Genomic DNA, 15,306 nt, shown 5'->3' on the forward strand with positions numbered 1-15,306 from the left:
GCAATGAAAGAGAAGACAGTTTAGAGACAGTTTAGGGATCCAACTTAAAATCTGGCTTCCAAAATGGCATAAAAGGGAAAAGATAGTGACACAGGTCTCATTCATTCACATCCATACTAGAAATGCCTTTAAAAAGCAGAAGTATTACAGTTTGATTAGAAAACAGGAAATAAGCCACTAGAATTAATTGCATTTTACTTGTACTATCCTAATGTTTCCTTTTTAGTAGAATTATCAAGAAGGTTAAGATTCTTATGACAGAAAATTTCTGTATGGGTAAAGGGAAAGATAAGCATGATGCAACGAGAGTTGCTTGTGGACTGATGCTAAACTAATTCAGGCAACCTTCCTCAGAGAAAAAGCTACAGTTCTTCAACTGCTCACCTCTGGAATAAGCCGGTCCAAGTGCTCAGCTCTATTTTCATGCGAAGGGTGCGTGGAGAGCCACTCTGGTAACTTGGGCTGCCCCTGAATGGCTTCTGCTAATTCCATTTGCTGCCAAAATACACTGCTTGCTCTTACGTCCACACAAGCCTGAAAGCAGAAAAGAAATGTATACACCACTGCCTTTAAGGTAATATGATACACTAATTCCACTGATCTCTAACAAAAAATTACACCTGAATTAGGTAATTCAGGAGAAGGAATAATAGGATTCACAATTTCTGTCATGTGCTTGTTCTTTAAAAAAAATATATACATACTCAGCTGCTTGTTCCATGTTATATTTGCTAGATACCATATAGCATAAGAACAAGTTAATCATCTGCACAGATTTAAGTAAATTTAAAGGTAAGAGTCAAAAATAAGAAGTGATAATAATTCACGCTTAAATATATCTGAAAACAAGCTGCAAAGGCTCTTCTTTATGTGATTATACTGCCTTTTAAAAGGGTGATTTTTGTAATCCACAACAGGTAAAAGCAATAATTCTGGAGAACTATGACACTCCTATCTCTCTCTACAGAAGTACCAATTTAACTATAGAAAGTTGTGGAACACTAAGAATGGCACTTGCATATCACCAACAACTTCCTTTATACTTGACTTTAAGTGGAAGGAAAAAAGAACAAGATTTCTTACATTGGTTTTCATTTCTTTAAGAGGAAAAGATGAGTGCTCATAAGACAATGACTCCCCTCCCCAGAACTGTATTAGTGGTGCTTTGTCCTTTGAATTTTATTTCTTGAAGTTATTATTACAAAATTGTATCTGCACAAGCAGAGAAATGCTGAGAAAGCACTTTGCTTGTTTCTCTCTGATACACCCCTACAACTTCATTGGTATTACAAAGCGGTGAGTTACCCACACAGCAATTATGTTTTTCCATGGATTGCATTAGTCCTCTAGATGACTTTAAACTATAAATGCAGTTTCAGTCCCAGAATTGAAGTTCATTTTAACAATTCTGCATTGAAGAAATATTAATAAGTAATAAGAAAACGGAAATTCTCCTTATGAAATATTAACGCTAGATGGTGCTGCTCTCATAGATATCTAACACTTAAGAATTATTTATCTCTATTGCACCTAGCTAGAACTGATTGCTGTTTTATTTTGATGAATTTAGAACGGAAACTCGCAGGAACAAAAAAGGGAGACTCTAAAATGAATTATGGAAAAAGATTCAAGTAGACTCTTACCAAATTTTTGTCTTACTTTAGCAAAGATAGCTTATTTTCACAGCTGTACTTAAAATAAACGTTAAATACCAGAAAGGTGTTGACATACTTCATAAGTATGAGAAATCATATCAAGTACAATCATAGTTATCAGAGTTCTTAAATTTTACTGTATTGTTATGAAAATAAATGTTATAGATAAGAATATTTTAAATGCATGAAAACATAGTAAAGCATTCCTCAAAAATTCTTGCAATAGTGGAAGCTAAGTGAAAGGTAGAAGTTCAAAGTACAGTTTATATCTCCAGGTACAATGTAATATATTCTACATATGAAAGATCACTATTTGGCTTTCTCCTCTTTGTAAATACATAGCTTTTTCTTCTAGTAGTAATAAATTATATAGAAAGTATACTGTGTCATTGATAATGCACGACTTTACAAATTCCAATTTATTACATAGAATTTAGCTAGAAGGACTTTGTTTTTCCCTATAAACTGCTTTTTTCCCACTACTTCATTAATCTACATTTCTTAAAAAAGGAAAAAAGCAGCCGGAGTTTACCTCTGCATGAAGTATGAAACTCCCTCTGGTTATAATGGAAAGTGAAAAGTGTCTGTTCGGTTGCTAATCAAACAAACCAGACGTAGTTACCTTTGCTGCAAACTGAAGTCCCACTTTATCAGCTTCAGCCTCCAATGTTCTGCTGTACGGTCTATCAAACATAAACTGCAAAAAAAGCACAGAGCTCTATTCCATGCTTTAAATAAAGCATTTTTCTAGCCTCTTCAGAACAAATGGTATTTATGTATCATGTTTACATTGCGTGCAATCAGTATTAATTTGTCTTAATACAACCTTTAATTACATTATATATAACACATGGATCCTGTATTTGGTTGAAATTCATTCAAATTATACATATTTTCATGGCCCCTCTCATCAGCCAGCATCATTGTATTTTGTAGTGGCCAAAGGGTCGACATCAACTTTAAACTAATTGATTTAAAACTTTATAAGCAGAAATATGTTACTGGTCAGGGTTGTATGGAAGATTCAGAGTCAGAAGAAACAAGCTGCTTACGAACAAAATGGAATTTTCTCACTTCACTTTTATCGGCATTAAGATTTTAGCTGTAGCAACACTATGTAAAAAAAAAAAAATCCAGTGGCTTATATGATTACTTTCTTTAAACCCAGTACAATCTACTTTGTATGGTAAGCAGCCCACAGTATGGAATACAACCATAAACATTTTCATGGGAAAAAAAAAATCACTTATTTGCCATGATTATCCCTCACCACAAGGTGCAGATTGCCCTTGAGAAATCAGACTGGAAGACATAAATATGACCAAATACTCTCCCTTTTGTCTATGTTCTGACAATTTATTAACAGGCACTAAGAGACAGTGGTAGCTTTGTCAAATTGTTATTTATTCATACAACCCAGGATGTTCTGGCACATATAATTCATGTACATTTGGGCAGCCTTGTCCTACTGTATCAGGTTAGAGTAAAGGCAAATCAGGACTTGTTAAAACAGCCTGCTCCTGCCGAGATAAGCAATGTGTCAAAGCATCCTGATCTCAGCATAGATTAGGAAATACAAACAGAAGAATGGGGATGTGCAAGGTTAGTGAAGAAGAAAAGGTTTCATCAGCTCTTTATTTGGTCAAAGAAGCAGATCTTCGTTACACGTTCCAGTAAAAAAAAAAGTGAAAAACAGAGATGAAGAGCACCAAAGAAACGGTCCAATACTTTGAGTATATAAAGATATCGGTAACTTTTTGTTTCTTTCTAAAGTAGTGAATGTGCTTTTTTTATTTACTAGGTCAAAAATAAACTTAGAAGCAATCAGAGCTTGTCCTCTACAGTTATATCCAAGCCAAATACACTGATATAAAATATCAAAAAAGTAAGCACTGATGACAGAAAGCACTGAAAAATTGACAACTAAAAAGTAAGCTCTTCACTTCCTTACAGACCTTGCACATCACAATTACAAAAGTGTTTTTAAATCCTCTGAAGATAAAGTCATTGTTTGAAGTGGACTATGTATTTTTAATTGCCCTGAAAAGTGCTCCAAGTCTACTGGAGGCAAAGATACCCCCAGCTGGTCTGTCACATATTCCTGAAGCACCATTCCTCAGTTAGCAAGATCGACTTTTTTTTTTTTTTTTTTTAAATTATTAAGCACTTTACAATGAGGAATAGAAACTGATAATGGGCAAGAGGACAGCACAAAGCATTAACTGAAACGGATGTTTGCACAAGCAGGTTGTTTTCTACTTCTTCAGTTACAACCACTTTCTGGAAGCTTTACAGCAATTTTAAGTAAGAAGGTAAATTTGAGAGCTAGGAAACTGGTGGTGTGAATGCATGTGTAGTTTTAATAGACCATCTAGACAGAGAGCTTTGGGACAGCAAGAAGATGGCCACAAGATCAGCTTTAAAACTCCTACCTCTTAAACAGCTTTGTGTTTACAGTTAAGCAGCAGGGTATTACTATTTACCTCTATCTGTAAAACTGTACCCAAAACGTGGTTGTATTCTGAAAAATAAATACTACTATTTGCACTGCTAACGCAATCCCTGGTTCAGGACCAACCCATGCTACAGAAGCAAGGATGCATCTGAGGAAAACATCACCCTCTATCTGCTGCTGTTTGCTTTACTTTTCCTCTGTGCATCAGCTACTAGTCAGAGACGAGCAGTAGCCTAAACAGACCCTGATGTGATACCACACAACAATTCTCACTGAATGTGTAGCTTTCCCAGGCTTATGTTCCCATATAAAATAATTTCTGCTCTAACAGCAAAGGGAACATGTTTCAGTTCAGAAATACATGACTAAAGAACAACAATGAACGAATCCTTTGAGAAAACTCAAGGCAAGCGAAATCACTAGCACTGGAGAAAAAGGCAGGGCTGAATCTAACATGTGAAAAAGCCTACAAAGAGTCACTAGAAATTACTTAAAGTCAACAACAAAAAAGCAAACCATGGTCAATAAATAAAAAAGTAAAGCACCTGAGGTCATAAATGAAGAACAAATACTGAAAGAGAAGTGCGCACTGCAATGTGGCCTAAGCAACCATTTCACAGAGTAGAGCCAAACATTGCCATGATAATAAGGGCAAACTGGGATGCTAAAACATTAACAAGTAAAATATGGCTATGGAAAAAGAAAATGAAGCATCCAGAGAAAATGAGTAGAAAGACTTTTTTCCATGTAAGCACAATAGAAAAATGTCGAATGGAGGAAGCAAACAGATGTTGCACTCACAGGTGAGCAGCAAACAAAAATTCCTATTCAACATCTTTTGTATATGGAATACATTCTTGCCAATAATAATCACTTATTTACTCAGCATTACATATGGATACATTTAGTTTTATTTAAGGTAAGTCTAACCACTGTTTTAAACCAAGACATTACCGTACAGTATCTCATAAACGATAGATCTCTCCTATAGCACAGTAGGACCAAGAAGGGCTTAAAGCCAGATTCCATTTGCAATCTAAAGCCCAACTCCAATGTACAATGCCAGAACATCAGCTGCAGTAGCCTAGGAGAAAAGATGCTGACAGGGAACTAAATCTTGCTGTCGAAATTATGAGCAGTGTCAGGATTGATTCACACTTTGCTTTTTCCCAATTCAGGTCTTCAAAATGCTGACTAGCATTCATCAATGTATTGGTTTCTTAGCTACTTGTAGAAATATCCAAGCTCGTTAGACGTAATTTATGCTCACAATCCACATGTCTATCCATTAGCATAATAACTACCAAAACAGATTGGTTATATTTAAATTTCTGAAGAACCAGGTGAAATATCAGATAAATCATCAAGAGAAGTCAAAGAAACCAAAGAGCTATTTCACTGCATTCCAGATTCAAGTTTTATGATTTAAAGAAAATTAAAAAAAAAAAAAGAAAAAAAATGGATAACTGTCCAGAAGCAGGCAGTAAACTAGACAGCAGGGAAAAAACAGCACCACTATAACCACTGAATTTTACTTTATGGGAAGTACGCTGTCTGTAAAGATTATTTCAGTAAGTTTTATTATAGTATAGTTTCTACTTTAAAAGAACATTTAGACTCACAACTTCCTTATCTTGAAATCCACAAAAATGTATTTAAAGATCCTCTTTCCATATATTTTAGTTTGTTTAGAAACATTTTAGCAACTACTCAAGATAAAAACATGGCATTTTAAAACTTTAAAACGTGAGATACATTTCAAACAGGCAATCATTTAACTTAATTGGCAAGCAAGTGCTAAGGGCCCATCCAACTAAATCCAATCATTATTTAAGATCTAAAGTTTTTCAAGATGACAAATGAGAATATATATCAACTAAAGCAGATGTATATTTATAAAAACATATTTCCTTCAAAAACATACTGATATATTTATTTTTGCTTATAATCTCTCCTCTGCTTTTTTCCCCAAACATACTGTTCAGCGGTACTATCTCCCCAAGACTATAAATGTTTTTCCATGAACTCTAGAAGGATAATAAGAAATATTTCAACACGTTTGCAATGAATGTCAGAAACAGATGTATTCAAATAAGTTGTGTGAAGTATTCCATAGTCAGGCTTACCTCCTGTAACTTACTCTGAATCCACTGGCCAACAACCGCCAAACTATCACGAGGACAGATGGCCCAAATCATAGTGAGAAAGATGAGTGATAGGAAATCCAAGAAGTGAACCAGACTGGCTTTCTCTGCCTGGTAACAAAAAATGGTTCAGTTTTCATTCATTACCGCCTGTTTTTTGTTTTTGAAGAACACAATATACTTTCAAAACACTATAAAATCGCTAAATTTTATTCTATGCAGCCACAGGAACAAGCTCCTGTGCTTGAACCAAAACAAAACAAGAAAAAAACAACACAAAACCCAAAACCACTTGGATACAAGGTTCTTTCAGTATAGAATCCACACCAACTACCTAAATACAGCTGGAACAAACATATTTTGCCTGTCTCCCAATTGGAAAGATTCAAAGCCTGGGATAAGATGATGGCAGTATGCAGACAGAGTTCTTTAGTAAGAAGCCCATGAAACAGTTGGAAGGAAAAACCCATAAAGACCTAGAAGACTGTTGTTTACATTAACTTGAGAAAAGACACGTCAGTTAGACAGAAACACTAATGGAACAAGTAGAAAGTACGCAGCTCTACATTTTTTTGTCTATTGTGTTCTTCTAATTTCAGAAACTAAAAAATCCTGAAGAATAAAACTGAAATTATTCTGTTTTTCAGACCTCTATCTGACGTACAACAAATTGATCTGAGGACTGAAAAGTCAGATCATGCCATACTTTTCTCTACGCCAGGTGGGTGACACAGGTTCCATACAAAGAAGGTAAGCTGTTTTTATTCTGAAAAACATTTCTAATAAGTTTAGCAAGTCTAATTTGACTCAGCTGAACCCCAAGCAACTACGACGTGAACATTGTTGCTCATCCAAAATCATACAAGTTGCAGTAAAACTGTTCTGGATTTTCACAGCCTTCAAAACATATTTACCTATTTCCAGATTATTTTGTAATTTCATCAGGATGTTTATGCCTAAAAGGTCCTTGTTATGTCTTCTCGACTGATGGATAGGTAACGGATGCGTTTGATTTTTAAACTACATGTACAGATAGAAGACATTTTGTATGCAAAGCAGCACTTTCAAGCAAATCACCTCAATCAAGAACAATATGAACCCTATTTCTACACCATACACTTTTTCATAGTTGCACCTTCAAAGCACAACAGAATGATTACATCCATTCTTTAGTGCTTCAATGGCAAAGAACTACCAATTTCAACACAGGAAGGACATAAAAAAAAAAATAAGTTTGTGAAGGCAATCATCTCTAAATGCAGAATCAAGCTCCGGGCATTCTGGAGTTTTGCATTCCAAAACTGTGCCCCTAAAATAAAACACTATGCATTTCAGAAGAAGGTATTGAAGTATATCTACTTATGTAGATATTAACAAATCTAGGAGTAACAAACTGAGTTGCTGAGTGCCTCCAGTTTCTTAAGTCTACACTATAGGAGGAGAGACATCTACAGACCAAGTTCTAAATGACTGTTAATAGTGAGCCATAATCCATCCATGCACTTATAAAAAATAAAAAAACACTGGCAGACATTGTGCTAACACTGACTACCAAAGAAGACTTCAGGCAGCTCTTATATGGAGTTCTATTATTCATGTAGTAATAACTTGCAAGTCAAATTATAAGAAATAACTTAAAAGTTAAGTTATAAGAATATAAGAATAAACTGTATCAGAATACTCTCATTTCAAAGTCAGTTTTTCATTAATTAGAAAGAGTCACAGTGAAATTTTGGTGGGTAGTGAGTGGAAAGATATTAATTATAATTGATTATAATTATTTAAAGAAAGCTGTGTAAAATTCTTAAATACTTACTGCATGTTCCAGCACAGCATGAGCTATTTCATGTCCCAGAATGAAAGACAGCTGATGGATATCAGAAACTGCATTTAGCAATCCAGTGAAAACAAATACTTGACCGTTCTGTGAACAAGACGGGGTGAAAATTAAGTAGAAGGTAAATAAATGAAATGCTCTTTCAATATTACTAACAATTTTTCTACTTGGGTTCAACTTACTGGAAGCACAAAAGCATTTACTCCTGGTTCATCTACCACATGGATAACCCAGTCGAGTGCCGAGACCTGTGGGACGTCCTTATTGCTCTCAGATAAATGACCAACAACGCTCTTCACAACCTGATAGCGCGCATCTGTCTCAGGCAGCATTTTACTTTTGAATTCCTCCATCCACTGAAAGAAGAATTCATTGATTGCCACGCAGAACAAACACACAGTAAATGACTACTTGGTAAACTAATTTAGAGGCTATGAACAACTTCTTTAAAGCTCATTTTTTATACATTTTTTCTTTCATATAGCCCAACCCAATATAGCAGAGTTCATGCTTTCAGACTCACTATCTAAAGATTTATAAACTTAAAAGGAAGTAAACTAACCACAGATCAAAAATAAGGTACTCGCTTCCTACAGCCTCACATTGCTGGTATTTTCCTAATACACACAGTTAAGCTTGGCATCACAATTTGGCAAAGCTTTCTGTATCTTTCTGAATTCCCATTTGAATTTATAATTTCTTTATAGCTCTGTATTTCTTTTGTACTTTCTAAGTTGGTCAAACTTGTACCAAAGATGTAACAGAATATGTCTTAGTACTACTTCTGCTATGTTCTGCTCTCACATTCTCTGTAATTCATGAATACAGTGACATTTGTATATGGCTGAATGTTTTGAGTTTCACTGACATTAGAATAGCAAGTCACAGAACTCAAAGTCACAGAAATCAGAACAATGGGCAATCTAAAAGACAGCTATTAAAGAAGAAGGAGCTGATCAAATGGAAGAAAAAAAAAGTAGAATTGAGTGTATTATAATTTTATTGCCTCTATCAGACTTTTGTATTTACTGTATTACAAGAACACTGTTAGAAATGTTTGCTACATACATGTGATGTGTTCTTCAACCATCACGTGTCCCTGAATGATTTGCTGGTGAGAAGGTAACTCTTAAAAAGGATAGGGATAAGATGAGGGGGTAACTTATGGGTATGCTCTGGGGGGTACTGAGCACAAAGTACAGCAAAGTACTGCATAATCCTCATTCCTGTTAAGAGGTAAAAGAGAATCTGCTTGTCAAGAAGCATGCCAGAGAACAGAGCTATAGCCTTTACTTACAGGTTAAATACCTCTAGGTGTGTTTGCCTATCTCACCACTAAAACAATATAAAGCATTAACAGTTTTTGAGTGCTTGTTATTTTTCTTTAAAATCTTACCATATCATACTCCATCTGTGACAGCTGCCTAAAATGCTCTTTTCCAAACACCAACAGCCGGGCACGCCCAGTGATGGGTGTCTCCTCCAAGTGAGTAAAATAGAACACGACAAATAAAACTCCTAAGCTACTGACACCCAGGAGTATCTTCCATTTATTTCTCCTTGCACTTTCCTTAAAAAGTTCCCGTTTATTAGGAGGAAGTGCCTTCCACCAATTTCTTATGCTCCTGTAAGACACAAACAGCTGTCAACTTAGGACACAGTTGAAAAGGGGGTTGTTAGCATCTGCCATTGCTCTACTCTCTATTGCATTCTCACCTTGTGAGAGCTTAAGAAAGGTTATAATCTACTTGACTCCTACTCACCCTCTTCCTTTCCTCCCCCTTTCCTTTTCTTCCCTCCCACAGGAAGAGAAGGGGGAAAGCCCCTTAGTGTCTTGGGGCATTCTACCCTCTACCATGTATAGGCAAGGATTAGAAGGTCAAAAGACACATCTAACACCTCCGATAACGGAAAATAATTTCTTACTGAGCAAACTGTCAGCCTAGGCCCCAGTTCTGCAAAACTTTCAAAAATATTAAAATGAAAAGACTACAAATACACCTATCACTCTCTACAAAGAGCGATGAACATATGCACATGTCTTTGCACAATAGAGTCTTACTCTGAGAGTAAGTAAGATAGAATTTTACCTGCCAAGAATGATAGCAAATAGTTTCTGAGCTGGCTTAACAATAATCCAGAAAAGGGGAACAGGTGCAGCCTGAATTGATGGTGATGTGTGAAAAAACCTGATGATTTGAATGTTCCAAGCAGAAAAATGACTTGGGTGTTGCCCTGCAGAACTGATTTGGAAGGACGTAATCCTCTCCCCCAGAAACGGAGAGGACTGAAAGCAAAACCGTCCTGAACTGTGATGTGCATTCTTCCATACTTCTGTTTTTGGGACGTTCAAAAGACACCTCTGTCCTTTACCAAGAAAGTTTCTATAGTGGTCAGGGCTTCCAGTCAAAAAATAGTTTCTAGTATTTCCACTCAAATTCAGCCTTCGGCATCTATCTTGTATAGAACTGACTTGAATTTGGCAACGTCCTGTGTAAGACTTGTAGAGCTTATTGTACTTCCCCTGCTTGGTCAAAGAAGCCAAACGAAAGAAAATACAGCTCGTGCCCGGCAACTTCAGACCACAGATGATATTCATAACCTCTTTGGTCGGTTAATCTGAAACAAACAAACAAAAAAAAGGTATTAAGAAAGTCACCCCAACAGGAAACCTTGAACTGTTACTTCATCTGAGCAGGTATCTCCTATTTCTTTGCCCAGGCAAAAAGAGTCACAGTTACAACTGCACCCTGTTGCAAATCTAACATATGACCCTGCCTTCAACTGTAACAAGCCCAGCGCCTCACATTTTATCACTGAGAACAAAACAGTATCCTTGGTTATTCTTGCTCTTTAATTACAAAGAGACCAGAACGCCTGCAGGTGCTCCTCGTGGAACAGCTCTGTGCGCACCATCCCCTTTCCACCCTGGGCTCCTTGCCACAGGTGCCGTTCGCACACCCTGAGGAAAACAGGGATTTATCGAGCATTTCGCTAACATTTTTCTCCTCAGCGCAGGGCTCACCCGGCCTGCAAACGCAGCGGCCCCTCAGCAGCTCCGAGCCGGGCAGGCCCCAGCTCCCGGCCCCGGCCCCAGCCCCGCTCCCCTCAGGAAGCGGCTCCCCCCCGACTATCGCGACTATCGCGACATGCGCAGACGTGAGGAGGCGCGGGGGGAAGAGGGAACGTGGCACTCTGAGGCGGCCGGGGAGGGGGGGGGAGACGTGCTGCGGATCCGCTGGCGGGAAACTTCTCCTCCGCTGGGCTCCCCTACTCACCACCCCAGCAGGCGGAGGAGGAGGAGGAGGAGACGCCGCCGATGCCGGGCCGGGGCGGGAGGAGAGGAGAGGGACAGGACATGACGGGACGGGACGGGCCCGGCCCAGCACCGCCCCGCGCCCGTTTCCGTCCCCGTCCCGTTCCCTCAGGCGGTGGCGGCCTTCGCCCCTCCCCCCACACCTCGAGCGCCTGCGTCCGCCATTTTGTGGCGGTGCCGCCGCCCGGCCTGGGCCCTGTGGGGGGGCGGCCGTGGACCGGGGGGGACTCCTCAGGGGAGCTGGGGCAGCCCCTCGCAAACCCTTCCTTCCCTTCCCCCGGCTTTGCCCCCCCCATGCTGTGGTGAGGCCTGTGTGTGTGTCCCTGACTGCACCCACTCTCGGCTGGGTCCCAGGGTTTGACACTGTGGTGGTCCCAAGCGTGTCCTTCAGCTTTCTGAGCTCGTGAGGTGTGCCTTGGGCTCTTTTGCGGCAGTTTTTGGTAATCTGAAGCATCAAAGTACTTACTGCTACAAGAGAGCTCCTAACAGGCTTGTGGAATGGAGCAGTGAGCTCTGCTACCACAGTGGGAGGTGGGGTCTGGCTATTACCAGTCCCAAGAAAATGCCAAGTTGCTAACACTTTGTAACTTTTGGCCTACCTATCTAGCTGGCAGAAGCACATCTTAAAGGATGCATCGGGCAAATTATGTGAAAAACAGGTTATTTGACAAATGAAGGGGTGAGTCTGGAATGTGGGTGGTAAGGATTGGACACCCAGGCTTCCTATGTGTCCTGGGGCTTTGCTAAAGGCCCTTTTACAGGGAAGGGAAGAAGCCCTGATCGTAAAGTTCAGCAGTCACATACACTCACTGAACAAAGTCAGGTATCATTCAATGTTTGCTGACATCTCCAGTTGTCCATGCCTTTGTACTACCAAGGCCCTCTACTGTGACAGTTTATAACCATTTATTTCAGCTGCCTGAGAAAATAGATCATAACTAGATTTTGGAGTCCAAGCTGAGAAGGAACCTCCTATAGTGACAGGTAGAAAGTCTGTTTTCAGTAGACACAATTCTTTTAAGAACTGTCCAGCCTCCGCTATAGTAAGGAGCATAATAAGTAAAATCTGTCAGTCAATTAGCACAGCATTAATTTTTGTGATTGTCAGCTCCAGTCATGAAGGCAGATGAGCTGTAGCAGAAGAGCCCTTAGTATAACCTAAGGCCTGTGCGCGTCCCAGCTGTCAAGAAATAAAGAACCAAGATGGAAGTTTTCACAGCTGTCTCCTGATGTTTAATGTCTTTATTTTTTAGACTTTATATTTGCCTGCTTTTCCTATTTTCTTCATCTAGAATTCTCCACTCCTAAGCCAAAAATGAATACTTTCCTACCAATTGCTCTGTGGAGCAAATTTCATTCTTCCACCCCACTGAGTCTCCACTTTATTTCAAATCAGCTGAAAATCAAGTGTGTTTTGTTGTTGTTATTTTCTTTGAATATTTCTTTTGGGCATTATTTCTTTCTCCAATCACATTATTTAACTGTGCGTAGAGGGTATTGGAGCTATTTTTGCATTCCTGACTCACCTAAATTCCTGTTAAACTCAATGGATATTTTGAGTGTGTAAGGATGGGGCTAAAAATTGTATTCTGCACTTCTCCACAAGTGGTATCACTTATAATTAAGCTTTCAAAGCAGTCAAGCAACAAATACAGCACAGGCAATTATAGTATCTTTTTATCAGATACCAACACAAAATGTCTCTCTATATGAAAATCTGGTTATCCAATTGCTCAACTGTTCATGTGGTGTTTTCCCCTAAATAGAGAGCTAGTTTAAAAAATAAAAATAAAAATCTAACTAGTCATTTATACATGGTTGCTCTTGAATTTTAATGAGTACATATGTGTATAACTTTTTTTTAAAGGAAACGAGAGAAACTTCTATGATTTAAAGAGATGGTTAATACTGATTTTGCAGCTGAGATTTTGGTTACTAGCCCCATATCTTCAAGAAAAGACTGCAATTTGCATTTCTGATGAAGACCAGAAGCCATGTGTAGATGTGCCCTTTAATATTAGTGTATCACTGTATGTGAGTGGTCATACTGAACTGAATGAGATTTTGTACGTGTATGAAATTATTCACACAAGCAGTTGCAATACCACAGTGTCTTTTTTGATGTTTTGAGTCTTTGTCTCAGAGAGTCGAAGCTTTTGTTCAATTTTTAGTGAGAGGGTGTGTGTGTGTTACAAAGAACACTGAAATGTTATAAATCTCTTCAGACTATGTACTACTATTCTATGTAGTTTATTTTATTCTGAGTTCCAGAATCATAGAGTAATTTAGGTTGGAAGGGATCTCTTGGAGGTAATTTGGTCCAATCCCCTCTTCAAAACAGGGCTAACCTCAAAGATAGATCCAATAGCCAAATATGAAATCCAATAAAAATAATGAAAAACAGATCAACTGTAAACATAAAAGATTTTTCTCTATATACCGGTGGAAACCTTTTTGTACTAAAGTCTCCCTAGTATCATTTTTAATCATCACTATTTAATAGTTGACAGTTAAAATGTATAGTATTCAAGTGGAAAAAAAAATTAGCTTTTACATCTAAGCAAAAAATAAATAAATATTAGCTGAAGTGACAGTTTTGTCACTCAAGTTTCAATGTAGCTCACATCTGCTTATTAAGTGTCAGGCTAAAATCTTGGCAGAAACAATACACTCCATCAGCCTTCTGCAAGTCATAAATTGGATTTAATGCCACTTATGCTTGTTTGACCAGCGGAAATCCCAGGAGTTCACATGAACTTAAAAGACTAGTTAACACTTCATTAGTATCAAGGGTTTTCCAAATGTCATTCACTAGCAACTTGTCTAGATCCACTGAGTGTACTAACGCATATTAACTAACCCTCCCTTGTCCCGCTGACATACCAGTCTGTGGATGCTATTAGGTATTTAATCTTCGTTAATAACTACTACTGCTTATTATCCAAGTTATTGAAAAAAAAAAAAAAGTAGAATCACAATCCAGAAGATGAAGTTACTCAACTAAATAGAAAACTACTGCAAGACTGCTCCTATAGAAGTTGTTTTTACACTGAGCATAGTCCTTTTTTTTTCCAAAACCTCTGTTAAGAGGCTGTATTAAAAAAAGAAAAAATCCCAGTTCAAATAGTAAACACCACATAATTCATCTCCTAGATCTCTAAAAATGCAAAATTTATTTAGAGAGACTTAAGAGAGGGAACAGTAACTTCCTGTACTTGAGATTTCAGAATTGAGACAATGACAAAGCTGGCATATTTCCGACAACAGAAAAGAGCACAAGACAGGAAAAAAAAAGGAGAACTCAACAGACCTGTGCTAAGATTGGGGAAACAGCGCTGAGCATTTCTGCAATGGCTACAGCAGCGCCACACACACTTCACAGTTGCTCCACTTAGCTTTTCTGGGTGAAACGACACGAGCAAAAACGCTGAGATTTCTCATTGCAGGCCTTATGAGGACATTTATTTCAAACAAAACTAATACTATTGAGCCCATATGTAAAAGCCTCTCTAAAAAATTACAAATACATCCTCATTCAGTCTTTCATTTAGATAATATGAAGTATCCCTAATTGTTTCTGTGGCACTTGATTTGTGCTGGAGGAGGACTGTAAGAGTGTTACCCCTCAGGGAACAGGGATCATCATGAAAATGAGATGTGAATCTTTTCAGGCTGCCTGGTGTGTATGAAATTTTAACTAGCTAAATCCCTGTACAAGGAATTTTGTTGGGAGCTGCTGAATAGTTGTGTAACTTCAGAAAGTTGATTTTTCCTGCTCTGATAGTAATTGCAATGACTCAAGATTAATTTTAGCATAAAGAGAAAGGTAATGTCAGTACTTACAACCCTGAGGCAAATCAATTGAAATGGTTTGGAAAGGATAATTATACCTGCACGAG

At 38.1% G+C, this 15,306-nt stretch overlaps 1 protein-coding gene across 4 annotated transcripts in view; it reads right to left on the reverse strand.

The window, feature by feature from the left end:
- OMA1 (OMA1 zinc metallopeptidase) overlaps positions 1 to 11,668 on the reverse strand; it is an 82,665-nt gene extending 70,997 nt beyond the window's left edge. The window contains exons 1-8 of one of the 4 annotated variants that reach the window (XM_067001662.1): positions 11,370 to 11,602; positions 10,182 to 10,710; positions 9,488 to 9,716; positions 8,274 to 8,447; positions 8,071 to 8,178; positions 6,237 to 6,365; positions 2,278 to 2,352; positions 385 to 534 (exon numbers count right to left, since the gene is read on the reverse strand). In XM_067001662.1, coding sequence (XP_066857763.1) covers positions 385 to 534; positions 2,278 to 2,352; positions 6,237 to 6,365; positions 8,071 to 8,178; positions 8,274 to 8,447; positions 9,488 to 9,716; positions 10,182 to 10,690 — 1,374 coding nt within the window. In that variant the 5' untranslated portion in view covers positions 10,691 to 10,710; positions 11,370 to 11,602. Of the gene's footprint in view, positions 1 to 384; positions 535 to 2,277; positions 2,353 to 6,236; positions 6,366 to 8,070; positions 8,179 to 8,273; positions 8,448 to 9,487; positions 9,717 to 10,181; positions 10,711 to 11,116; positions 11,339 to 11,369 lie in introns of those variants that run through there. The other 3 variants (XM_067001661.1, XM_067001660.1, XM_013176264.3) reach the window with 3 other exon arrangements.
- Between the last annotated feature and the right edge of the window lie 3,638 nt (positions 11,669 to 15,306).

Source organism: Anser cygnoides, chromosome 8 (assembly GCF_040182565.1).
Source record: "Anser cygnoides isolate HZ-2024a breed goose chromosome 8, Taihu_goose_T2T_genome, whole genome shotgun sequence".
Taxonomy (NCBI): Eukaryota; Metazoa; Chordata; class Aves; order Anseriformes; family Anatidae; genus Anser; species Anser cygnoides.